The sequence below is a fragment of the Chinchilla lanigera genome, unplaced genomic scaffold (genome assembly GCF_000276665.1).
Source record: "Chinchilla lanigera isolate Chin_1 unplaced genomic scaffold, ChiLan1.0 scaffold00016, whole genome shotgun sequence".
NCBI lineage: Eukaryota > Metazoa > Chordata > Mammalia > Rodentia > Chinchillidae > Chinchilla > Chinchilla lanigera.
Window position 1 is genome coordinate 24,488,495 of NW_004955417.1, and position 26,643 is coordinate 24,515,137.

The window sequence follows — 26,643 nt, forward strand, 5'->3', positions numbered from 1 at the left end:
TGCACCAGTCTACACTTCCACCAACAGTGGCAAAGCTTCCTTCTTCTTCCACACAGCCCCTCCAGCATTTGTAATTGGCTGATTTCTTAATGATAGCCATTTGTTCTGGGATGCAATGGAATCTCAGTGTTGTTTTAATTAGCATTTCAGAAATCAAAGAGGATTTCAGAAAGATATTCCTTGCTCGTGGATAGGAAGAATCAACACTGTGAAAATGGTCATACTCCCAAAATTGTTATACAGATTCAATGTAATCCTGATCAAAATGCCATTAGTATACCTCACAGATCTAGAGAAAACATTCCTGATATTCATCTGGAACCAGAAGAAGTCTAGAATAGCAAACACAATCCTGGGCAACAAAGGCAAGGCAGGAGGCATCGCAATTCCTGACTTGAAATTATACTACAAAGCTACTGTGATAAAATCAGCATGGTATTAGCAAAAAACAAACCTGAAGACCAATGGTACAGATTACAAAATGCAGGCACAACCACAAACACACTCAGCCACCTTACTTTTGACAAAGGGGCCAAACATATTCACTGGAAGAAAGGTAGTCTCTTTAATAAATGGTGTTGGAAAAAACTGGCTTTCCACATGCTGAAGACTAAAACTAGACCCATGTCTATCACCATGCACCAAACTAAAGTCAAAATGGCTTATACATCTAAATATTAAAAACAGAAACACTTAATCTACTGGAAGAGAAAGTAAGTAGAAATCCTGAAGGCATGTGTGGAGGCAGAGAGTTCATGAACAAAAACCAACCTGCATGGAAAATTCTTCAAAGAATCAAAAACTGGGACCTTATCTTATTGAAAAGTTTTTGCACATCAAAAGAAATCACCAACAGGGTAAAAAGAAAACCCACAAACTGGGAAAAAATTTTAGCCAACTGTCCCTCAGACAAAGGACTCCTATATAGAACATACAAAGAACTTTTAAAAATTAGGCCCCCCAAATTCAAAGAGCCAATCCAAAAATGGGTATCTGAGATGAATATACACTTCTCAGATGAAAAAATACAGATGGCCTCTAGTCTTGTATCTTCAGCCAAGACCTTCTCTTGCAACCTGGGTTCACAAGTTCGGCAGCCTCCCTAACACCTTCCCTCTGATAAACTCAACGTTTGTAAAATTAACGTGGTCAAAAGGAAATCCAGATTTCCCTCATCCTGTATCCCCCTCGGACACACCAACCTGTCAGTTTTTCCCATTTCGCTAAATAACAATAGCGTCCAGTCAGCCGTTCCAACTGGAAATTTAGGAGCCATCTACGATTACACCCTGTGCTTCACGGATTATACATAACTGAATCCTACCAATTCTACCTCGAAAATGAAATGAAGTCTGTCTATTTCTCTCCACATCTATGGCACCATCTTGGCTCAAGATACCGTCACCTTTCAACTGTCTAACCTATAACAGTCACTGCCCATAGGTAGGCTCCTTGATTCAACTCTTGCTAGATGCTAATCAGCTCTGTGAGGAGCAGTTAAGAGTCTTTTCTTTAAAAGTCCCTCTCTTATGGAAAACTTTCTCCACTGCACTAAGTACACAAAACAGAACCTCATGGTTTCTCCAATTTCATCTGGAGACATCTGAAAACCTGCCACATTGGTTTCTGATGTAAGGTTTGTACTTCAAGGACTTTCTGCAGGCTGATCTAGACATGTGGAATGTGCTCGCTCATAGCCTTTGGCATGACTGGTTCCCTTTTACCACTCAGGTTTCACATCAGAAAATGGCTTTTTAAAACCCTCCCTACCACTCTATTGCTGTTACTCCATTTTTACTTTTCATCTGTTTCTCATATCTCAGTTATTTTCCTCCAAACAACAATTAGACTTTGCGCTATTGTGAGTGTTTCAGATCTGGTCACTGGCATAGAAGATAAACTCCATGCAGACAGGGGTTACTTCTGTCTTGTTCAATACTGCATCAACAAAAAAGAGGCATACAATATACTTTAGAATGTAGAATATGTGTGATTTTAAGGCTACAATGAACACTGCCATTTACACCAGGTGAGTATCATGTACCCCAAGGACACAAAGACAGCCCGTAGAATCCCAGCATGAACTGTGGGTGCAGTGAGAAAAGCAGAATCAAACTGGAAAGGCTGTACATCTGAAAATGGTTGTTTCTAAATAACCTCAGCTGGTCCAAGTCAGGCTTCTCTCTTCCAGATCTACCAGTTTTTCAAGGGAAGTAAGAAATCTGGAGCTTTTAAATGAAAAATGTCTGAGATTCTTAGTACTGAAGAATAAAGTTTTGTGGACAAACAAACCAGAACTGTAGGCAGCCAACAGGGAATCTCTGCTTATGTGTGTGTGTGTGTGTATACATATATATTAATATATATACCTTTCCAATCCATCTTGCCAAGATGTTTCCTGAGGATAATGATGATGATATCAAGAATAACAACAGCAGGAAAGTTATATAGTGCATATTTGGCAGGTGCCCTGTAAGCACTTGACATGTAAATTCCAATGATTCTAACAATAACTCCTGAGACACACAGTATTATTATTCTAACTGGACAGAAGACGCTGAGTCACAGAGGCCAATCTGCCACCTGACAACGCAGTTGGTAGGTGGTCGGGCAGAGCAAGGGGCAGACCCAGGAGTCTATGTTTTTTAGTATGTTATTTAAAATGGATCAGAAGAGTGAAGTCACATCTCCCCTATAAAATTTTCTGCTGAACAACAAATTCAGGCACTGATGATCTTTTTCTGTCTTCTATTCATTCTTCTTGTGGTCTGTTATGGACAGCCCCTAAGAGTTACTACCATCCGAGCATGTACAGGGTTAACTCTTCTTTGTCAGTGTGACATGAGAAAAGGCTGGCACCAGATTCCACCCTTCTAGGAAAACAAAATATATTAGCTGCAAGTCAGACACATGAACAGACGTAAATATTCAGGAGCTAAATTGCTGAGTTTTGTGAGGATAAAGAAGCACTAAAGTTCAGCATTGGTTGTGATGCTATCTAAAAGTCTACTATTAGATTTGAGTACATGCCATTTTAAATACATTCCTAGAAACCCTGAACTTGTACCCAATTGGTGATTTTGATCATAAAGTTTATTTACATATCTTATTATTATAACATTATCAACCACCCAAATAGGGGCATTGGGTTTTACTGCTGCTATCCAAAAATTCTCATTCCATTAAAATTAGGCTCTCTAGATGTAACTTAAGAGTTAAAATTCTCCCAGTTTTTTTTGTGTAAGACTGGAACTCTCTGAGCCAATCAAAGATTAAATGTATACCAATTATCATAAGGACCCATTCAAGTAACAAACAATTGAGTACTTTCCATGTACTGGGCAGAGTTGTAAGTCTTAGGGCTCAATCACTGAATGAGCAGTTTAGGGATCTATCATGGAATGACACAAAATTACAGTGAGCTTGATACACAGGGAAATACTACATACTGTTTCAGAAAGCGACAAAGTCTTATGGGGAGATAACAGGACAGAGTTGGGACGGTCCCTCGGGAGCGAGGCTGTCCTGTACGTGGAATGGCCTCATGGGCAGATGTTGCCGCACAGGGATCGGCAGTGGGAGCACTGCACTCGTCTGTCCTGGAAAAAGAAGACGATTCCAGGCAGAAGGAAGAACAGCACAAAGGCTCGGGGGTGGGCAGGTGCCTGGCTGGAGCCGGGAGTAGCAGAAGAGCACAGCAGCAGAGGACACATGCGACTGCTGTGCTAGGGAACAACCACACGGGGCCTGGAAGGACACTGGAAAGACAGTGGCTTTTAATCGGAGGGAAGGGAGCGTGAGCAGGGGACACTGTGTGGAGGAATGACACGACCAGCCTCACAATAATGAGATCATTCTGGATGCTGAATGAAGGATCACATTTTACAATGAGTATTTTAAAAACCCTGTTTAAAAAGAGAAAAAACAGACACAAAGGATAGAGAGCAATACAATGAAGCCTGGTTTAAGAATTATATAAAAGCATCTTCTTCAAGTACAGCCCAAAGCTTTAGTTTATAGGGTTGTTTCAATGAAATGACATCAGACATCAACCAAGACAGCAAGTCTAGGAGTCAGGGTCTTTATCTGATCAGTTAGGACTGCAAAGGAAGAAAGTTTAACGACCTGGGGGATATCACCATTAGCACTACTACTGTAAAGGCAGGGTTTGGCAAAAGTGTATTTTGCTCCTACACTGACCTCAGGGAAAAGACAGCATATTTCCGGTATCATACACCTTGTTATGGTTGATACATTGTGTCAACTTGGAGAGTCTAGAGGTTTGGCTAAGTGACTCAGCAGGAAGCCAGGGTGCTTACTTTGTATACATCCTGGGCCTGTGGAAGAGGAGGGCATGGAGATTATGTGAGAGCTACATGCCCCTTAGGTGAGGGTAGCCTGTTTACAATGTAAGGGAGGGAAAGAAGCTGCTTGCCACCATTCCTCCCCTTTGCTCTGGCTGCTTTGCCGTTCGGCTGCCATTCCCCCCTTTGCTCTTGTTGCTTTGCTGTCTTCTGCCTCGGAGCCAGCCAAGTATGGACTGAAACCTCCACAAACTGTGAGCTAAATAAACCTTTCCTTCCTTCATTTTGGGCGTTGGGTACTTTGTCTCAGCAACGAGAGAAAAGTAACCAAGACACACCTATAATGTGAAAACCACAGGAGCTGACAGCTCTGAAAAATTACTACCACTGCTCCGTAACACCAATTTTTAAATATCTCCTTAGTACCACTTTAATTAATTTGAAATAAGTAGGTATTAACATTTCAGATTTTTTATTGTACATCATTCATTTTATGGTGGTAACATTCAACCTCAGCCAAACAATGACCGAACATTCAGACCCCGGGCATTCAGCTAAGGTGCACACTCGGTATATGTCAAGGACTGTCTGTGTCTCCTCCAGCTCTCACACTGAGGCCTCACCCGACATGATGACTGTGCTGCCTGGACTCGGGGCCTTGAGGGACCAGCAGGGTTACATGAGGTGATGACAGGACGGGAGATCTTATAAGGACAGATGGAGTCCATGGTCTGCCACATGCAGACACGACAAGGAGGTAGACAGGAAGAGGACACTACTGGAGCACAGCAGCCGGCACCTTCACCTTACACTTCCCAGCCTTCCTCCGGAACTGTGAGAAAGTGATGTCTGCTGAAAGACAGGGACACCAGAGCTCAGACAACCACAGGGAAGGCTGCTGGGAGGCGAGCAGGGCCCAAGGATGCTGTCTTCACACGAAACCCAACGAGTCTTCTTGAAACTCTGGGAGAAATCACTACGGATGCTAAGCAGGGGAGTGGCACTGACAGCTGTGGGGGAAACGGATCACACGAGGCCAAGGGCAGAGCGGGAGCCACAGAAGAGGCCACCAATGTCCTCCGCGGAGAAGGGCAGTGCCAGGACCTGGGTGATGGCGATGGAGGTGGAGCACGCATGGACTTCAGAATACGTAGTGGGGGACAAGGGATAAACGTGACCTGCTGACTGACAAATTTATCTACTTGCGTTTTTTATGTAATATTATCTACTTTCCCCAATTGCGTCACTACTGTAAAATCTTCCTCCATCTCCGTGGTGTCGGTTACTCCTGACTGTCAATTTGACTAGTAGACGGGGTTCTGAGCTGTAAGGGCAGGACGCTCACATGGTGCACCCACTGAGGGGTTCACAGCTTAAGCCAATCAGGAGGTGGGCTTAGCTGAAGTGTGACCTTGGGACTTTTCTGACCCCTGATCCCTTCCTGTCTAGCTCTTCCTATGTTCTCTGCTCCCCAGACACCAGGAAGCGAGCAGCTCTCCTTTGCTACCCTCTTCTGCCATGGTGTTTCTGCCTTGGAGCCAGCGGACTGCGCAGGAAAACCTTTCAACCTGTGAGCTAAAACACACCGCTCCTTCAGGCTGTGGATGTCAGGTATTTCTGTCCCAGAGATGGGAAAAGACGCCAGTGCCCCAGTGTCTCAGTGACATTGGGGCAGTTCTAAATCATTTATTATGTACTGTAAAACTTCTTTATATCTATAAGCTTTTGCTAATTTATATCCAAACAGAACATAAACAATGGCCACCTGTATATTCCAGAGAAGAAAGAAAAAAAATAGTGTTTCTTAAAGTGATGCAGTGCCCCTTCCTCCCCAGCTTCCTGCCCTTATGAGAAGCTGGGTGCTTGGCACACAAGGTCCAGCTGTGCAGGACTTTGAGCAGCCATCCTCAGGCCCAGCCCTTGTGGTGTGGGCCAGCGAAGACAGGCAGATGTCCACCTACACACTGAGCACCACTCATATTTCTAACAAAATGCATCCACTTCCTCGTGGTCAGAAGGGCTATCAATGACCACCACACGGGGCCATTTACAACCTGGCCCCTTATAGGAAAACCTTGTAAAGCTTCTGTACTAAACAGCCACTTGAGTCCAAGTAGTCACAGTTCAATAGAAACTACAGTGCTGGATGTTAGAGAAAGCAACACAGAAAGACTTCTGAAGACATACAGAGAATCTCACTAGCTCATGCCTGTAATCCCAGTACTCTGTCAGGCTGAGGCTGGATGACTGCTCAAGTCCAGTCTGGGCACCTTAGAAAGACACTAAGCTGGGGACTTGGCCCAGTGGCAGAGCACTCCCCAGACAAAGAACCTTACTAAACATTACAAAGATATATGAGCATGTACTTGAGAGACAGAGAGAGAGAGACAGAGACACAGAGAGAATGAACCTTAGAGAAGGCGTGTCTATAAAATGAACAGCGTCCCTCACTGAGAGCCAGTATCAGCCTTCTTGCTGACACTAAACTTCTTATAGGTGTAGGCAAAGACCAACTGCTTTCTTCTGCCACTGTCCACCGCTCATCCTCACTGCCTCACCCTTCCCTCTGCAGTTCTCATGTAACTGGTTCCTCCAGTCCTCCCTTCCCTCGGCTGGGCTGGCAAGGTTCTCACAGTCCCCTCCGACTGTCCACTGTCCCTTGTCAAGGACTGGGAGTCTTTCCCTTACAACTGCAGACTGAGTGCAGGGCTGTCACGAGTGCTACCTATATTTGTCTCTGTCTTTCTCAGTTCTGGTTGAACACGTGCCTGTATGCAATGCTTGAATAGCTCAGTCACCTCTTAATTTTATGACTTTTTAACTGCCTCCAGGGTGAGCAGGGTCACGTAGGATCTTCAGAGTTTCTGGCTAGAAAGAACATCTGGTCAGAGTGCTGGAAGACAAGTCATCTCTAAAACTCAAATTCCCTCTTCTCCAAAGGCCTGTCTGTGCTAGGTCAGCACAGACTGTAAAACCAGAACTGAACCTTCTGGTCTACCCATGGGTAGGGGTTCCACCTTTGCTGAATGCCACTGTTCCTTCTGCACCCTCACGGACACACACTACAGTCCAGTCCACCAGAAAAGCTCCATGAACCATACACCCCAAGCACTTGATGCTTCCTATAGCTTTGTTCACATGGAGCCTGAAACACTGTCATGCATAGCACTGACCTGTGTTTTGTAGGCTGTGGCACCACTAGCCTCAAGCTTTTGCAGAAGCCAAGAATCTCTGGGTTTTGCTCCCTTATCTGTAAAACACATGAGATGGTCAAATGATCCCTAGGTTTTCCTCTCTGTTGATTACATCAGGAAACTATGGTTTAAATACACCTATTTACTGTCAAGCCTCTGAGAGCATCACGTGTCAGTAATAAGTGCTTATATCCTCAAAGGTGGGTTTGCCACAGACTCTTCCGAGATCTGCCCAAGCGGGACAAAGCTGAGACCCTGGGGCTGTGGGCCTCACAGAGCATGAAGTCCGTCCTGCCTGTCTCTCTTGTTCTGACTCTCATGACAATTTTTCAAGCATGTGCTCATTACGCCTCTCATGCATGATGTCCTTTCCTATCATTGTGATATTATATTGGCTGGCAGCTTTATTTGGAGATACTTTTGTTCCTTGAGCCAAGTAATACAGATAGCCAAGAATGAGGTCATTCTATCCCCAAATTGCCACAGAGCTCCTCACAGGCGGCTGAGCGCCGTAATTTGATCAAGGTTAAGTACAATCCACTCTTCATCTTTTAACCTAAGTCTAAGTTCTCCAGCTTTCTATTTTAATCCCAGATTAATGGTTCCTGCTCATTTTACAAATGTCTACCAGTTGCCCTGCAGTCAATTCTCATTTATCCGCCTGTGGCTTATCCAAAGCATCAGGCTTTCTCTTCCTTCTGCCTCCAGCACTAAGTTCCAGGCCAGCTCCTTTAATTATGTGCCAAAGAAATACAAACTAAATCTAATATTAGCCTAATGAGAAAAGGCTATCTACTGCCAAAGATTCACATAATGCATCCCAAAGCCAAGTGCAGGCAATTACTCACTGTTTTAGACACTGGCATTGTTTCCCCTTTATATAATACAGCAATTAAGATTTGCTGGGCTTCTCTCTAAGGAGTAAAGAATACATGCAGCGTTTTAACCTCCTCCTTTGCCTAGTTGGCCAGGTTTTCAGTGTAACAGACTATATTTTCTCTCCAAATAAACAGATCATTTGTTCATTTAATGTCAGGGGAATAAAACATCCTGAATTCAGAGTTGTCAGATTTCAGTTTCATCTTCCTGCAGTTATGAGCCAGAAACTAAGTTTGGGAGAGTCATTTCAATGCTTGGGTTTCTCAGCTACAAAATGGAGATACAGATTTTAGAAATGAAAGGGATGAGGCAGAAATGCAAATGTGAGGGACATTTAAAGAGCTCTGACTCCTGGAGCTAGCATGATGGCAGCGAAACATAAAGATTATCAGCTTCATGAAAACTTAAGTTGAAAAAGTATAAAAAATATGGCAACATGGAGTTTCCTTAGAAGCCTCTAGAAAAATCAGTTCTGGAAATCAAGAATCTCAATTTCCTAATGCCGTGTTTAGGTTACTTTCAATGATATACCCCAGAATTCCCAAATGGGAAGCAGCCAGGATACTGCCTGCTGATGGGCTAATATTATTCCACAGCCGGAGTTGCCATGGAAACCCTGATTCCAACCATCAAAGCATTTAGGACACTACTTTCTAAACAGACTCCTGATTATTTTAACAACTTCTGCTTTTTATGACTGAAGCACATGTCCAGCCAGGACCAAGGACAAGGGTCAGAAAAAGTATCAACACAACTTCATCTTTCATCTTATTCCGACACCCAAAGAACTCCAGAAGTTTCTCCGGGTTAGATAGGCACTGACCAACAGAACTTTCTGCCACGATGTTCATGTTTATCCTGTCCCAGACATGTCCTAGATATATATGGTGACTCAATGCCTAAAATGTGTCTGGCACTGGCATAGAAATGATTTTTAAATTTGATTCAATTTTAATCAATTTAAATAGGCACATGTGGCCAATGGCTACCATACTGGCCAATGCCAATAGAAAGTAAGTTCATGCTTTTCACCTTGGCATTCAAACCCCACACAGCTAGGTCCAGCCAAGGGCTCCAGGCTTAATTTCCACAACACAAATCCTGACTGTAAGATACCACCTCTACTGCCACACGCTGGGCCGAGATGCTCAGGCCTCATTGCTCAGGATGCCTTCCATGCTTAGAGGAAGAACGGATGCATATGAATTCGCATGTATCAATTTGACCCACACTTCACACCACAGGACAGACTCTGCTCGTGCTGAAACCCTCCCTTGCAGTCTCACCCTTTACTCCCAGAGAGGTCAGGACAACCAACCTCAGGGCTGGGCCCTCCGGAGAGGGCCTGTCTCCCACAGGGTCACTTTTTTTGTGAACTGTTATGTGGAACTACACCTGGTCTGCAGGAGCTATGACTTGAAGAAGACTAGAATGGTGTGAACAATTGGCGGGACGAATGCTGTACCTTCTCTGTTTTCAGATATCCATGCCACATGTGTGGCAGCTGTACAGGCCCCACGGGGTGAAGGAGCAAAAGAAGTTGTGCCCTTGGATAACATCTGGGCTCCTGTGAGATAAAAATGCCATGTCCACTGTATCTTGCCTTGTACTGACCTGTAAAGCTAAGCAAGCATAGTTTCTGCAGCTTGAACTTCTAACCACAGCTGCTGGTACCACCGCATACTCTCTGTATGACTTTCCAAACACCCATGGCATTCAGCACCGAGGGTGGCATTTATCTTTCGCAGATTCACATTTCAACTGGATTCATTTTTTCAAGTAAGCTAAAGGCTGCCCAGTAATAAATCCTAAGTAGAGCTGGGCACTCTATTGGTTCTTCTTTGGTCAGTAAGAGCTGTGGGCAACTCCTGGCAAATAACTTCCTTCAGAATTAGGATTCTGAGTTTCTGGTGCAGCGGAGACCAGTGGTCTCTGAATCACTTTCTAAGAGAAACCAGAATTCTTTCTCCTAGAATGGATATAAACATGTATATAAGGGTGTGTGTATGTGTGTAATTTTTTAAATTGTGAAAGCAATACAAATTTCAGAGTCATTATGGTCAATTAAGCCCACTCAGGTTTTTCAGATTTCAGATTTAGATAATTCCCACGCAGGCTCTGCTACAAAAATCCTAGAAAATATATTTATACAAAGCCAAAATTCATATAAAGACAAGATTAAAATCAAGGAAGAGAAATCTCTAGTTGTCAGAAAATCACAGCAGAGAGGGGGCATAAAACTCCCCATGGACAAGGGAACCTGGAACAGGTGAAGTGCAAAGCACAACATGGTTGGAATCAAAGTGGCAAAACCCAAGAACCAAAGCAACTGGAGCCAGGTTGATCTGCATAACCAGTTGAAAGGAAACAACAGCTCCAAGTTGAGACATTAAGGCGACACCTGATCAAAGCCACCAAATCCTCCAGTTCAAGCGGAGACAAATGGCAAAGTACCTCATTACATGACGGCCACAGGGCGGCAAAGACTCCATGGCAGCTCCCTACTGTGGCAAATGAGCTTAACAGCAAGGATGAGAAGCTACAGGAAGAAATTCTGCACCCTGAAAGGCAGGATACCCACCCAGCAAACAAGAAAAGCCATAACTGAGCTAATAAAGTAAACAGGGAAAGCTGAAAAGGGCTTTAAATTAGATAGAACTGAAAGAATGCGGATCTTTAAAAATCCAAATAAAACAGAAATGCTGGAAGTGTAAGTTTCCCCCATAATCTCAACTCCAGATATAAACTGCTGCTGGAGGTATAAAGTCAATGTCACAGACACATAGAAGGATGTTTTTACATCAATGGAAACATAACACAATGTGGTACCCTGCCCCTCTGCTGCCCTCCCCATTAAAATACTACTCCGTACGTTTCCCCTGATGAATACATGCAGGTATCTTGTACTCTAAAGGAAAAGCTCTATTCCACCGCATGAATACATGCTACTTCTTGAGCCAGTGTCCTACGAGTGGACAGGAGGGCTACTTTCAATGTGTTCTTATTATAATCAGTGCTCTAGTAACCACTTTTCTAGAGCCATCTTTGTATATCTGATAATTTCCTTGGGACGACTTCCTAGAGAGGGATTCACTGAACTGAAATTGTACACATTCAGAATTTTAATAACTAGTAGCAAACTGTTCTCCAGAAAAGCTATAACAATTTACATTACTGAATGGTTTTAAATGCATGCACTTCCATCCAGAGAAAGTATAAGTGTGTCTGTGCAGGAAGAAAGCAAATTCACGTTGTCTAGGGAAGGCAACCTGCAGGGTGGGAGGAGACACTGCAGTCACTAACATAGGGTACTTCTGTCTGCCCTGGCAACAACTGCGACCATCTAGTTCTTCCTGAAAAAACAGGCAAATACTTTCTCTAAGCTTTACTAAAGGTTCTGGTCTGTTCACTGTTAAATAGGACATCAATGTGACAACCCCCACAATCTCTTTCTGACTTCGTTGTTGGGGGCTTTACTGTACACAGTGTGGACAGACCCAATCTGCTTTCCACCACGTGGTCTATTCCTGAGGAAAGACCCATGATAGGCTTGTACATTATCAGTGACAGACGGTACCAGCCAAGCAACTGGAAAGGACCCTGCCGATCAAGACAAAGGGCTAGGAAACAAAAATTCAGCATTTTTCTATGCAATCATGTTCAAAACAATCCAAAGTAATAAAACCATATCATATCCGAGTCCAAGTTTTATAGTATAAATTTTTACAAATAAAAATGATATAATCCAGAAATGTTTAAAGTAGAATTAAAATCAGATTAATATCAATAATTCATTTGTTTATTTTCCCACTCTGGTTTTTAATATTTTAAGCATATTTGGAAAAGATCCGACTCAGGCAAACTCTATTTTCCTAGTAAAAGAAAACCTGGGGACATTTTTTTCCTGCCTCTGTCCAGATGCCTGGACGTCTCAGCGTGGGCCACCAATTTCCAACAATGCTCCCAAACGAAAAGTCAACAGTCACCAACCAGCTTCCTCCAAGACACGATTTCTCTCCGCTAAAATGTCTGGAACAAAGGACCTGCAGTATCTTCCTTGCAAATTCCCCACACGCAACACACAGTGAATGTCACAAGATCTTAATTAAGCTACAACAGGGAAGCAATAATGGTGATTAGTCAAACTGTAGATAAAGCAAAAAAGATTCACGCTTTAATCTGGGAGCCATTATTCGGGGAAGAAGATGACGGATCAATTGACAACAGCAAAGTGCCCTTCCGAAATGAGGTTTCCATTGGGTGCTTACGCTTGCTTTTAGAGGGTCTCACACATTTACTCATTCAGCAAACATCTGAAGGGAAATTCTTACAGGGAAACACAAAGGGAGAAACAAAAGGCCACATGAAGATTAACTCCCTCAATTTCTAACAGACAAACTAAAACGGACATCCTCAGCACCATGCCTGAGACCCTCACTGATTTCTGAGAAAAACCCCTTGGTATCAGTTCTATCACAGCCCTTAAATGCAGCAGTCCTCCAAAGAATCACTACCAGCAGAAATCCAGAAACCCACATTTTGGTGTATTTTGCTAAGATATATTTTGTCATCATTAAAAAGGACTAAGTATCCTACAGGGAAATCCAGCAGTTTTAGCTTCCATTAACTAAGGCCTTGTGTATTACTGTCCACCTCTTAGGCTGGTTACAGGGACACAATAAGCCAGTATGTCAAGAGTCTTCCAAACAGTACCAATTGTAGATATCATAAAGTGTTAATTATTATAATTAACAGTATCTGTCAGCAGAAGTATTTCACACTCAAGATTTCACAAAATGTCCACTTCCTCGAGCACAAAATTCTGTGACCTGCTTAGCCTGGTTAAGTGGGTGGTATGATACTTTTACGATTCCTATTCTATAGATGAAGTCTGTGCAACTCAGACCCTGAGTTACAGGACTTGCCTGTCATTGTAAGTCTTTTAGTTCTATGCCTGTATCCCACAGCTCAGAGGTTCACGCTATGAGCTTGGCCACAAATGTGCTTCAATCTCATCCAAAGGGAAGGCAGCCCATTTTTCACCTATTATTAATTAGCGTAAAGACGATACAGCAGGATGAGTGAGAGCACCATCGGTTCCCTGAGGCGGGACCACAACCCCGTGCGGCCTCCGCCTTGACTAACAGGTTCATCACCCACCTTCGCCGTCTCCGCCTCGCCCTGCAGTCGCCTGGGGGTTCCTTTTTGATCTGGCACCTTCTGGAAACTTTTGTTCTTAATGGATTGAGAGTCCACACCTTCTCCTTCAATTTGTAGTTGAATCCCTTCAGCACGGGCAGGGTGGTCGATGCCCCGTGGACTCAGACCGCAGTGGAGAGCTGGGAGAGAGGAGCACACAGAACTCAGAAAGCAAACCCTAGAAAGACAGTCGGTAACAGAAAACACCTCAGCAGGCCCATGTGGAAGAACAGGCCTCTGTGAAAGGAGAGGGAGTGTGCCCACGGGAGGCAGGATGGCGAGGCGGGGCACGGGAGAGTGGGAAACCCCTAGCCTGGGGAACGATCTACGCAAACATCCAGGAAGTTGTTTGACTCTGAGTCAGTCATTAATCTCCAGACAAGAACACCTCATCCAGCAGCTCTGCTCCTGCCTCCACACATTCAATCCCTGTGGCTTCACTGATGCCTGTCGCTCCCTGACCCTCTGCATCGCCTCCACTCCTCAAACTCCACTCGCCCCACCACCTTGCACCCATCCAACCAGTGCTCACTGCCCACTGCCTATGTGCCACCGCAGGAGTACACCTGCAAATCGTGCACTTACCTAGCACAGGTGCTACCTTCAGAGAACGTACAACCTCACAGCAAAGGCAGACAGAAGAACAGTGCTTTTAAATCAGTTATCAGCGCCACAGGGACGAGAAAGGAAAACCAGAGTGGAAGACTCAAGGGAGTCAATCCCAGGGGCTTCGACATTTTTATCTTACTTTCCCCATATCCTCTAACATGAGTAGCCTACATATAATGTTCAACGCTCAAGTGGGACATGGTATGTATGCCTGTGAGCGCAGCCCTGTGGGAGGCTGAGGCAGGAAGACTGACAGTTGGGGCCCAGCCTGGGCAACTCAGTGACTTCATGAGACCCTGTCTCAAAATAAAAAATAAAATAAAAAGAGTTAGAGATATAACTTAGTGCAAAGGCCCCCAGTACCATCAAAAACAAACAAAAAAATCTAAAGTATTTTCCAGGGTATTTATCTGCCAAACATGTACTCCTCCTATATATCGAAGAAGGAGCAGTGAGTGTTGAGAACCACACATCACACCTAGACAACGCCTGTGAGCGTGTGTGCGCACGCGGGAGATGTATGTCTTCTGAGGTCACTGACAGTGAACTGTCGCGTCTGCGACCTCTGTCCCTTTAACTTTAAACTCCCATTCTCAGCCCCTTTCCTCTAGACCCAGGATATAAGGTCAGATCCCTGACTGCTCCCCGACCTCCTCAGGAGCCCAACTCACTGAGCGACAGCTTCCCCCTCGCAGCACCCTTCCCCAGCCTACTGCTGCAACTCTGAAAGTTTGCCCTTTACTCCACACCCCTCCCAGGCCACACTTGCTTCTCCTTTGCCTGTGTTTTTATAAAAAACATATTTTATAGGAAAGTTTATATGGGAATAGGCTTCCCAGAAATTGAGGAGAGGTGTTTTCTTTGCATTCTCCACTTGTCTTTAACAGGTACCATCTAATCCCACGGCTTTTGATACAGTCAACACACCAGTAACACTCAAATTTCAGTTCCTGCTAAGACAGACCTCTGATAAGAATCAGTCATAAGTAAACTTTCAGCTCAACATCTCAATTTCAATGCAAATCAGATGCCTCAAACTTAAGATGCCCAAAGTTGGACTTCTGTTTTCCTACAAAAAGTGTTTGCTTCGTCAATAGTAATTATCCAACAAATACGTCTAAAAAATCCCAACAAATATGATATAAAAAATGAATTGTACAGATATCCACATGCAGGTGATCTTATTTCTACCATAAAAACATGAGTTAAGAATTTTTCTTCTCCTAGTCTCTAAACTGCCTAAAACCAAACACCTGTCTATTTCTTGATACCTGGTAAGCACTTAACATGTATTAGTCCACATGTCCTCCTGTAGGCTTTGTTCAAAATCTCAAATAACCTACATTAAAAACTCTGTGAGACATAATTATAGTCACTTGTTAGATAACGATATGAAACTCAAAAGGGTTATGGTCCAAAAGGTCACACTACAGAAGGTCATAAAGATTGTGGATCATTTAGGATATACACAATTTCAATTAAAGATAAACAAATACAAACTGAGTTAAATAATAAGGAAACACATCAGCTTCTACCACAGGACACTTAGTCATGGTTTAAGTGCAGAGTTCACTAATTTTATAGCTCAGCAGTGTCACAAAAGACCTTGATTTTCTTTTCCTCTCTCTATGCTGCATCCATGGTACCATCTTCACCCTACACCTGGGTCGCCCTGCAGTACCTGGAGCCAGAAGCCCTCGGTTTTCTTCTTGCAGTACAGAGAACTTCATTGGCTGTAGTTCTCCTTTCCTCAAGCCTCCTCCAAATTCTCTGCTTTCCTCGCTGGCCAGGAGGGAATCACACGCCCACTACTAAACTAAAACCCTGGCTGTGAAGACACACTGAGCCTCACACCAACTGACTTCCAGCTAACGTCAACCCCGAAACCCCACCACTGCTGCTCAACAAGGCAGGGGGACACAACAGACACTGGGGAACCCAGCATAATGCCCAATGGGAAGCGAGCATAGCTGCCAAAGCCTGTGGAGCGTGAGGACAATGACTGCTAACACAAATCAACTTCTCCAAAACACAGCCTGCTTACAATGACTACTGCATTAAATATACTAAAATTGTGATTATCTTTGAAAAGGTGAGCTTCTGTAGGGAGACGAGACTGACACGGGATGGGTTTAGGCATTCATAAAGAAAGGGAAAATGTACTACTGTTTGGCTCCTTCTCTGCAGTAGGGTGCCCTGCTGCTGCCTGCCTTGCACCCCTAGACGTGCCCCTGAGATGCTGGAAGCTGCCAGCTCCTCCCGTTCCCTTCCGGCCACGTCTCACTGCATCCGACTCTCACGCTTCCTTCACCTCTGCTCACGCCGGTCCCTCTAGAAGAAAAACGTTCTGCGCCACCTGTGCATCACTGTGCACCGCCACCAGCAAAGGCCCTACTTTCCAGTGTGCAGGAAAGTAGGTTTTTGCACATGGAAAAAAAAGATGGCACCTTCAAAATGGCATCTCAAAACAATCCTTGAAGATAAATATATTTGCAGTGAAATTTTTCCCGATTACATTTTTTTAAAGAGCAAGGTTTATAAAGTCCGTTCAGGGTTGTAATGCATCCTTTTGGAGAACTGGATGTTAAGATACTCAAATTAAATAGAAGTAACAGTGGAAGCACTTCAGGTAAAGGCCCCACGTTGCCTCCGTGTCAGCTCAATAACTGGAGTCTGTCAGGCACAGGCCTGGCTGGGAAGACCAGGGACATGTGGAGAAGGTCTTAATGGGAGCAGCCCATTACATTGAGTAAATAACATGACTAAAAACAAGACAGGGTAGTGACGAAGACAGAGAAGAGAAGGCAAATCGGGGAACCTTTTACATGATGAGTAAAGAGATGAAGGTCATCCCTTATAAGAACCTACTGCAAAGGTGCTTTGTTTATAAATATTGGGGACATGAAATTTCAGCAAAAACAAAGCCCAGCCTGTCAGAAATAGTTTTAAGTAAATAAGTCCAAGTACAAAAATCTAAATCAATGACTGGCTTTGCAGTCAAGGAGGGACCAGCTAGGGAGGATTAAAATACTTGTGCGATGAATAAAGGCTACGTGTGCAGAAAGTCAAAAACAGTATGCTGCCTCCTCTGTATAGATGCCTTACATTCTGAACACAAGTATCTACTAGCAGGAAAAGGCTGCCTTCTGATTTAAGCCACGAGGGTACAGACAGAGACTTCTGGTTCATTCTGCAGGTCAACACATTTCTTAAGTGCCTGTCATGTGCCAGTTTCCAGACCAGTGAGCGGAGACGATGGCCAGAATGAGAGATAGACCTGCCCCAAGAGCGCACAGCTACAGCAGCAGAGGCAGACAGATCGGCTGGGCGACAGTCCCAATACCTTCCCCTTTTCTTTAACAGTACTGGGGACTGAACTCAAGGCCTTGGCACTGAGTTCTAGCCCAAGCCCTTTTCCTATTTTCCGTTTTTTTTAATTTTGACACAAGGTCTCACTAGGTGGCTAAACTGCCCAAGCTGGCTCAAACTTGAGATCCTCTCTCCTCAGCCTCCCAGAGTGCGAGGATTAGAGGCTCGTACCACCATGCCTAGCTCACGCCCAACGTTTTCTGAGGATGATGAAACCCCTGGGTAGGAGAGTGTGCATGCAGCAGAACCAAAGCATTCTTGCTCTGCTAGCCAGAGACTCCTGGCCAGCTTTCTGAAGGCAGAGTCTACGCTGACATACACAGTGTGCATTAGGTACCCAACGAGGAGGTAGAACTGGGATACTGTAGACCTTTCTAGGAGGAGAGACCAGCACGAACAGATGTGAAGAACATGGCAGACTCTGGTCTGATGGGGAAGGGATGGGAGAAAAAGGGAAGTCATGGACAAAAAGAACAGAGGTAATGGTAAGTCAAAAGGTCAAAACAACTCAAATGTCCATGGGTGGATGAATGCAGAAATGTGATATATATATTCAGTGAAGTATTTTTCAGCCCTAAACGGGAAGGCCACCCTGATGTACACAACGCAGATAACACTGAAGACATGCTAAGTGAAACAAGCCAGGCACAAAAGGACAGATACAGCATGACTCCACCTTACAACAGTGCTTGCCCCACGGCTGGCAGAGAGAGAGTGAAGAGCTCCTGGGACCTACATGTGCACCACTTGGTTTGGGACAGTGAAAACCTTTTGGTGATGGTCACACAATATGACTGTACTAAATGGCACTACATCGTACTCTTCAAAGTGCATGAAACAACATCACATGTATTTTCACCACAGTAAGGTAAAACTTAAAAGCAAAATACCCCACTTCTTATTTTAAGCCCCTACGCTGTCCCAACAGGAAAGAGAAATTCTTAAAATAGTTTTATTAAAAGGTGGCAGTTTGTCAATAATCCCATTGTGATTTTCAGCTAGAACACAGTATTTTGTTGTTATTGATTCCTTTTACATGCACAGTAAAGAGCAGTAATGACAGTAAAAGAGCAGATTCCTTCAGAATTCTCCTGGAAAGGAAATTTCCTCCCAAAGCCCCCAGGCTGCTGGACAGAAGAGAGCCTGACCCACCCACCCAGGTCTGACCCCAGAGGGATCTGCACTGATGTGGCCCAGGTTCCAGGAACAGACTCTAAGGAAGTACTAATCCTCCTTTTGTTTCCTCACAGTGATGCTGGAAGAGCCCAGGGGTGCACCGGCATGCCAACACCCATCCTACAGGACAAATGGATCTGCTTCTCCAAGAAGTCACTCAATGTCCCGGTCCTTCCTATCCTCAGCCACGTCCCCCTCGCAAGACAAAGGATGGAGCCTTGCTCAAGTTCAATGTTCCTACATCCTGATAAAGCTTTGACCTAAGTAGAGACAGTGTACAACGGCTTCCCAGTAGACTCTTAGGATGATCCGGCTAAGTACTGGACTGACAGCACCTCCAAAATCTACCAGGTGGAAATTTCTGGGAGCTCCCTGAAATGTTTTGTACTTCTGTGCTTTGACAAAACAGATCTTTTTCATAATATACTCTTCCCTTCCATTATTTGCATAGATAACCCTTTCAGGAAATATTAATTTTCCCTTATTTCCACCAGAGCTTTAACTGATCCTGCATCCAATATATCCTCCTAACCAATGTTGACAATTCACTTTTTTCTTATTAGAAAATCCATACGTGTCTCTATGTGTACACCATGAATTGCAAATACTTAATCCTATGTCAGCCTTGTCTATGAATAGGAGCCCCAGAAGCGACTGACTGCTTCCTACTGCACTTTAAAAACTAAGCGTCTAGTCAAGTAACCAACTTCTAGTAGGTACTCAATCATAGCAATAGTGTGAGTGTAGCTATGACAGACACTCATTCAATTTTACTCATTGCTACTGTCTTCCTATTAATTACCTGTATCTTTATCAGAAAAGTAAAGACAGCGCTTCCCATCTAACTGTGCAATTAACCAAAAATACATTAAAATCGCAGGACCATAATGCTGTCCCAAAACTACCGATTTACTTGACTGCCAACTTCAGAGCAGAGACCGTCTTAATCCTTTGTGTATCTGCAAAGCCTAAACAGCTGTACATACTCAGCACCCAGTAAATGTTGCTAAATGAATCATTTAAAAACAAAAATATTCTAATTCCCATCATTAATGATTAGAACTACAATAAGATGGTTTACAATTTCATGTATGTCTTGCTTCAAGTTGGTGATGAAGTTCTGCAGCTCAGGGCCCTTCTTTTCCACTCCTCATATAAGGAGATACGTAGCAGACACTCTTCAAATATGGATTAATTAAGGAGGTGACTCATTACCTCCTATACTCAAATTCCCCAGAGGTGGCCCCTAGAAGTCACCTCAGTAATCTCTGCAGCAACACTCCTAGTCACAATGCATTCCCAACACTCCCCTCTTTCCCATTTCCTACAAACAGGCTACAAAGCTATATACTTAATTTCCCAGCCGCCCTTGCAGCTACAAGTGGCTGGGCAGAGATTCTTTCCTAGTGGACACAAGCAGAAGTCTGATGGGAGAGGTTATATGGACTGACAAATGGAGGGAGATGTTGATGCTACCTTGCTCTTCTCTCTGCCCAGAATACAGATGTGACATGTGGAGTAGCTACAAATATCCTGGGACCACAGGGCTGTAAACTTTGGGGGAGGTCAAAAGACACACAGCCACATTGGTTCTGCCATCAATGGGCTCCTCAGTCTTTACCCTTAATTGCCCACCTTTGGTCTCCACACAATGAAAGAAAAGTAATAATCACCTGCTGATGAAGTTACTTCTATAACTTTCAAATGAACCATTGAAAAATGACACAAGATTCCAATTTAACCAGTAACATAGGATTGCTAAGCTCTTCAGAAAGGATGAAAAAAAAGAAAATTTATATCCTGGGAAAATATTCTGGTCCAGGTTTCATAACTCCCATTATGACTTAGAAGTCGGATTATTATTAGCATAGCAAGGAAAACATACACCAAGAACACATGTTGACCAAGATATGTGTTATCAGTCAATCGAGATAATCTGGTGAAGATCTACGGGCAAAACTCTTTTACTCAGCTGGGTGCCTTCTGGTGTGGATCACCCATGAAAACTTCCACATGACTGAGTGGGAATGTGTTCACTGATGTCCCCACATGGAAACACACCAAGTGTGTGAGCAATGGTTATCTCGGGAACACAGGCCTGGGTCTGGCTCACAGAGGACAGCACTGTGTCTCCTTAGGCAAGAGATCCTTTCCTGCCAACATCTGCCAGGATGAGGTCCACAAAGGATGAGTCATTGGCCGAATCCAGCCTGTGTTCTTTCCACATGGGTGTGACCCAAGGACAGTTTTTACATTTTAATATGACTGGGATAAACAAAAAGGAGAATATTTTGTGACACATGACCATTACACAAAACTCAAGTTTGAATGTCTCTGAACACAGCACACGTATGTGCGTGTACATGTGCATACTCAGAATGAACCCAGGGTCTCTGCACTGATCCGCATCCCTGTCCCCTTTTATTTTATTTTGACAGAGTCTCACTAAGTTGCCCAGCCTGGGTTACAACTTGAGATCCTCCTGCCTCAGCTTCCCAGGGTGCTGGGATTACAGGCATGTGCCACTGCATCAGGCTCACAAAGTTTTACTGGAACACAGATGTGCTTATTTATTTATATTTTTCCTGCCTATGCTTTCGTAGCACAATAGCAGATATAAGTACTTGTGACAGAGACGATGTGACCTTCAAAGACTGAAACATTCACCAGCTGGCCCTTTATAGAAAACACTGGCTGGCCCTTGCTCTAGAGCAGAGTACAGTCACCTCCTGGAGGACACGAGAGTCTGAGAGGTGCAGTTCCCTCCACCCTGACAGCAAGAAGAACTCAGGGGTCTTTGCAGAACCCGCCTGATTTATTCCACACACCGCCCACTTCCAGGAAACAGCAATGAGCTCAACAATATTTATCATTTGGTCAGGCTATGAGGCACTAAAATATGATTTCCAAGCCTTTCCCTTGTCAGCTACATGTGGTTCTCCATAAACATGCTGAAGCTCAAATTTGTAAGTGTGGGTGTGTGTCTTTTCCTCCCTATCAAACAGTAGGGTTAAAATACAAATTCCCAGATGTGTAATGCTGCAGCTTTAAAAGATAAGCCTGTCCATCCCCAAGAAGTCTAAGCAACCAGTAATAAATACATGGCTTCCCTTCTCTATGTCAAGACTGGAGGGAAGGAACTCGTTTCTTCAGTGAAATGACAGGGGAAGAGAGAACGTGGAAGGCAAAGGACTAAACCCACAACACACACCCGTTGTCCTCAGAAGTCTGGTGGCCCTGATGACAACGGTGCGGCCACTGGAACTCAGCCCAGATGACTGTCTTTCCCCACCAGATGTTGTGACCACATGTAGCTGTGTCAGGACATTGTGTCCCCTGAGGCACATGATACATACGCACTCTGGTTTGCCTGTCTAGAGAGACAATTTCATCTTTGTAAAATAGTTTACTGTAAGGGAATGTGTTTCCCCCCAAAATACTTCACTGTAATCACAACATCAAACATTCATTCATCCTACCTATAGTGTCTGGACTACACAAGCTAAACAGAGTAGATATTTAAAGGGTGCTTAACTTACATATTTCAGCATCAGTAGAGAGAGGAAAACCTTCCCATAAATCTCTGAGGAACATGCATATTAACTCTAATGAAGAGAAGACAAGGGCAGACAGACACAAAGGGAGAAGATTCAGAGATCAGATTGTCGTCGGTGCTCTACATTGACTTTTAAAACATTTAAAACCTTGATACCAAAAGAAACACATTTCATCTTGTGAGTCAGTGTCTGAGTACACCTGCATCTACAGACAGCCAATAAACTAGTCATTTTATGAATAAGACTTCCCTTTAGTACATGTGACCTACCCTGGCTTTTTCTCACACAATCCCAAGAAGTAAAAATAAAAATAATGGGAGAATAGATAGGGCAGGTGTCAGTAGACCAAACAGCAGATAGAAGCCAGACCATCAAAAGACCTTGGGACTGCAGGAATGACATGCACCTGAGTTCCCTGGGCTTTCTCTTTGTCCCACACACTCCAGATTTGGAGCTGAAGAAGCCAACAACCTGGAAATGCCAATACACACAGGCAAAAAGCAAGACACAACAAAACCCTGCTCTCCCTAGCCGAGGGGCCAGGGAAGGGTCAGCCTAGAAGGACGGAACTTCTACTGACAATAACTGCTTCACTCAAACATTACAGAAGAATGTGACCCTAACATCCATGCTCACAAGGCTGGATTTCCACACTCCAGAGCCTGTAAGAAGGCACTCAAGGAGGTAGTGTCAGGGGGCCAAGGACAGAGCTCAGACTTTCACACCCATCCAATGCTAATCAGGCCACCTGCCCATCACCCTATCAACTGAGAACATGGGACACTGTTTGCCTCTGCCTCTCTCCCCTGTGAGGCAAGATGACGTGCGTGAGCCCTCTTTCCTGGGGTGGGGAGAGTCAGGACTCTCAGCATCACGCTGCCATAAGGAACAGGCCCTACCTCTCATGTTCAACTGAGGTCAAGTCAGGAACCTGGGCTGTTATCTCTACCTGGTAGCAGGTAAGTGGTGTCCCCTCTTTTCCCTGGCTAGAGTGATGTTAAAGAAACCCAACAAAAACAGAGGATTTAAATAAAATCCAGTTTCATATTATAAGGTGAAATATCTGAGTTTCAATCAAAAAATCACCCAAACCCCAAAACCAGAAAAATTTCAAAATGAATGAAAGAAGACAATCCAATCCAACATCAAGGTGACAGAGATGCAGAATTATCTGACAGGGATTTTAAAGCGGCAACACTACAAATGTTTAGATGCACAATTATATCTGACACAAATAGACAGCTTCAGCAAAGAAACAATGTATTGGCAAAGAAACATTAAGAACAAAGATGCAAGTGTTACAACTGAAAACTGTAAGTAAAATAAAAGAATCAGTGGAGGGGCTCGGTAGCAGAATGGATAGAGGGCACTTTCTTGGGAAGGGAACTGTTCTATAGTGTTACATAATACTGCACAATACAAGTATAAATGTTCTACAACATCATGTAAGTAAAAACTCATGGAATACTGAATATACTTGCTTTTTGTCGTTTACAAATTAACCTAAAATGTAATACAACAGAATTAAACAGACACTAAATGTACTTGCTTCGTAGAAAGAGTTTACAAATGACTGTTTTCAGTCATTCTCTCTCTCTCCCATTCAACACATACCAATTTAAATTCAAGTTCTACCACTTCCTTGCTATATGTGTTTTTTTAAAAGGGTTTCGTTAAGTAGTTCAAGCTGGTCTTGAACTCATTATGTAACCCAGGCTGGTCTGAAACTCACAGCAATCCTCCTGTCTCAGCCTCATGAGGGCTGGGATTACAGGCCATCACTCCTAGCACTGTCATATGTATTTAAGCACAGGCAAATTATATGACTTCCCTGTAAAATGGCAAAAATGATAATGTCCTAGATTTTACCCTCACATTATTAACATGTTAAAACAAAATACATCTAAGACACTTGCCACCTGTCAGGTATATAGGGACCATCAATCTTCCATCAGCATTCCATTGCCTTCCTCCCACAGTGGAGAAACATCAGACACTAACAATTTTAACAGCTTTTAAAAAATAAAATACTACGTACTTTTAAAGGACAAATGTAGGATACACTTAAAAACAGCAATTCCAAGTGAAAAAGACAAACTAATATGAAATTTAGTTGAAAACCAAGAAGGAAAAAGAACAGCTTTTAAAACATATAAGCCACCTTTGTGAGAACTGGGGAATGAGTTTATAAATAAAGAAATCTATCTGACCTACAACGCAGAGCCTACTGCCAACCCAGCTGCATTTTCCGTCAAACTAAGGTAAAGAAAAAAGTGAATCTCATCCTGGAGGAAGTCTGCACAGCGGAGTCTGGTATTACAGGAAGCACAGAGTCAGTCTTCGTAATTAACATACACAGAGGACTTCGCATCACTACGGCTAAAACGTACTTTAAAAAGGGAAAGATCCTCAGGTGTTGAGCAACACATTCAAGGCCACCATGAAAATGGCCGAGAAGTAAGGAGCAACAGCTCTACTTCACAGCAGTTGACCTCTCAGTTAACTATATTTAAGTACAATATACATGTATTCCCCCAGTTGCACTAGCCACACTGCAGTAGCACCCTGAAGTCATGGACACTGCACTGGACAGCACAGGTCATGAAACATTTGCAACATCATAAAAAGTGCTAGTAGAAAGGGCATGTTTGAAGGTCATCAGTGTCTTTCTCCCCAGTGTTAAAGTTGGATGAATGCGCTTTGTAAATAGTACTTTAAAAAAAAAAAAAAAAAAAAGAGTAAACTAGAAAGTTAGGTCAGAAAATTATTTCAGAAAATGATTACTTTTATAATTGTTTCACTGTTTTCAATGATGTGAGAAATTATACCTACACTATGGAGCGAATAAAAAAACAACAACAATGAAATGATAAGAGATTTTAGAAAACTTTTAGCTCTTTGAGAATGATCAGGCTTTCCATGTCTGTTGCGCTTTGATACACTTTCCAGACACCGTTTTTTAAAGGCAAGTAACTTCCTGTTTTGTTATTTTAGACAACTGTCAGATCTTTGAATAATCTATTCCCCAACCTGGTTACCTCTGTGTCACAAATCACAGTTATTTTCCTGTTACAAGCTTTTAGAGACCCAAGATTATCTCTGAGGGGGTTTAGAGATAAATTGGGATTCAGAGATAAATCAGCTCCGGTAGAGCTCAGCGTCTACTAAAATAGTGGCTCCCAAATGCCCGCCCAGAAAGGAGAGAAATACGGGATGAAGCTTTCATTGGTCTTCGGTGAAATCAAAGAGCAGGCAGTGAGTGTTCTATTCAGGGTAAAAGTCTACTCTGGTCCAATACTGTAGCATCTGTCCTTCATTTCTGGCATTAACTGTCTATCCTTATGAAGTTCCAAGAAAGATAGCAAGTTATGTATATGTATGCGACTTTTAATCTATAAAAACTAAAAGGCTGGTTACTTCTGTGTAACTGACCCAAAAAGAAGCTGCCCACCGGTTATGTAACAGATAATACAGGGAAAGAGAAAGTAATGATGAGAATGCCAAATTCAGAAAGGCAGTGATTACTTCCAAGCCCAGACAATGAGGAAAGACTTCACAGGAACCTAGTATCTGGGTGAATCTGAAGACAACAAGCTTCCATGCACAGGTCAGGGCACAGTATCTGAGCAAATGAGCTTCTTTAAAACAAAGCTCAGATTAGGGAAGGTCAAGACATTAAAAGGAGCAAATAACATGAAACTCCAAGTACATGAAAAAAATATCATGGGGGTTGCTGGCATGCTCTTGCCAGGCATGCACAAGGCCTTGGGTAGAAGCCCTAGCAGTACAAAAAAGGAAATCATAGAGAGAAGACAGGAATATAATGTGGCTGCCATTACAATGAGCAAGTGGGACCTTGGACATTGGCACAAGAAGTTTGGAATGCTTTTTCATTGAACGATTATATGATCTGTGTGAAGGTGGTGTGTCAACTTGATGGGCTTTGGGATAAAGTTTCTGCCTTAGAGACTGCCATACAGGGACTGAATCCTCTGAAATAAGGAGCCAAGTTAAAACTTCTCCTTTAAATCATGGGTGTTGGGCATTGTGTCCCAGCCACAGGAAAGCTGACTAATACACAGTTTCAAGCAAAAAGAATCTTACTTAGCTCACCTTGTTTCAGTAATATGGATGAATAAACACCCAGTAATAATACTCACTTTCAATGTGTTGATACAAGAGGATCCTTCAAGATGTAGTTCGCCTCCTTAAAAGCCTCTTGCCTAAAGCTGAGGGTATACTTTATGACAGAGCCTCTGCTTAGCAGGGGTTGGATCCCAGCAACACCAAACAACAACATTCCATACTTAACATTCCTTACTCTGAACTCCCAAAGTACTTACCCACATTACTCAG

The 26,643-nt window shown here is 43.4% G+C and overlaps 1 protein-coding gene across 7 annotated transcripts in view; it reads right to left on the bottom strand.

The window, feature by feature from the left end:
* The window catches only part of Samd12 (sterile alpha motif domain containing 12), a 404,233-nt gene that overhangs the window by 351,155 nt on the left and 26,435 nt on the right, over positions 1–26,643 (bottom strand). For all 7 annotated transcript variants that reach the window (XM_005381902.1, XM_013512788.1, XM_013512787.1 and 4 more), the window contains exon 2: positions 13,538–13,716. In XM_005381902.1, coding sequence (XP_005381959.1) covers positions 13,538–13,716 — 179 coding nt within the window. The remainder of the gene's footprint in view (positions 1–13,537; positions 13,717–26,643) is intronic.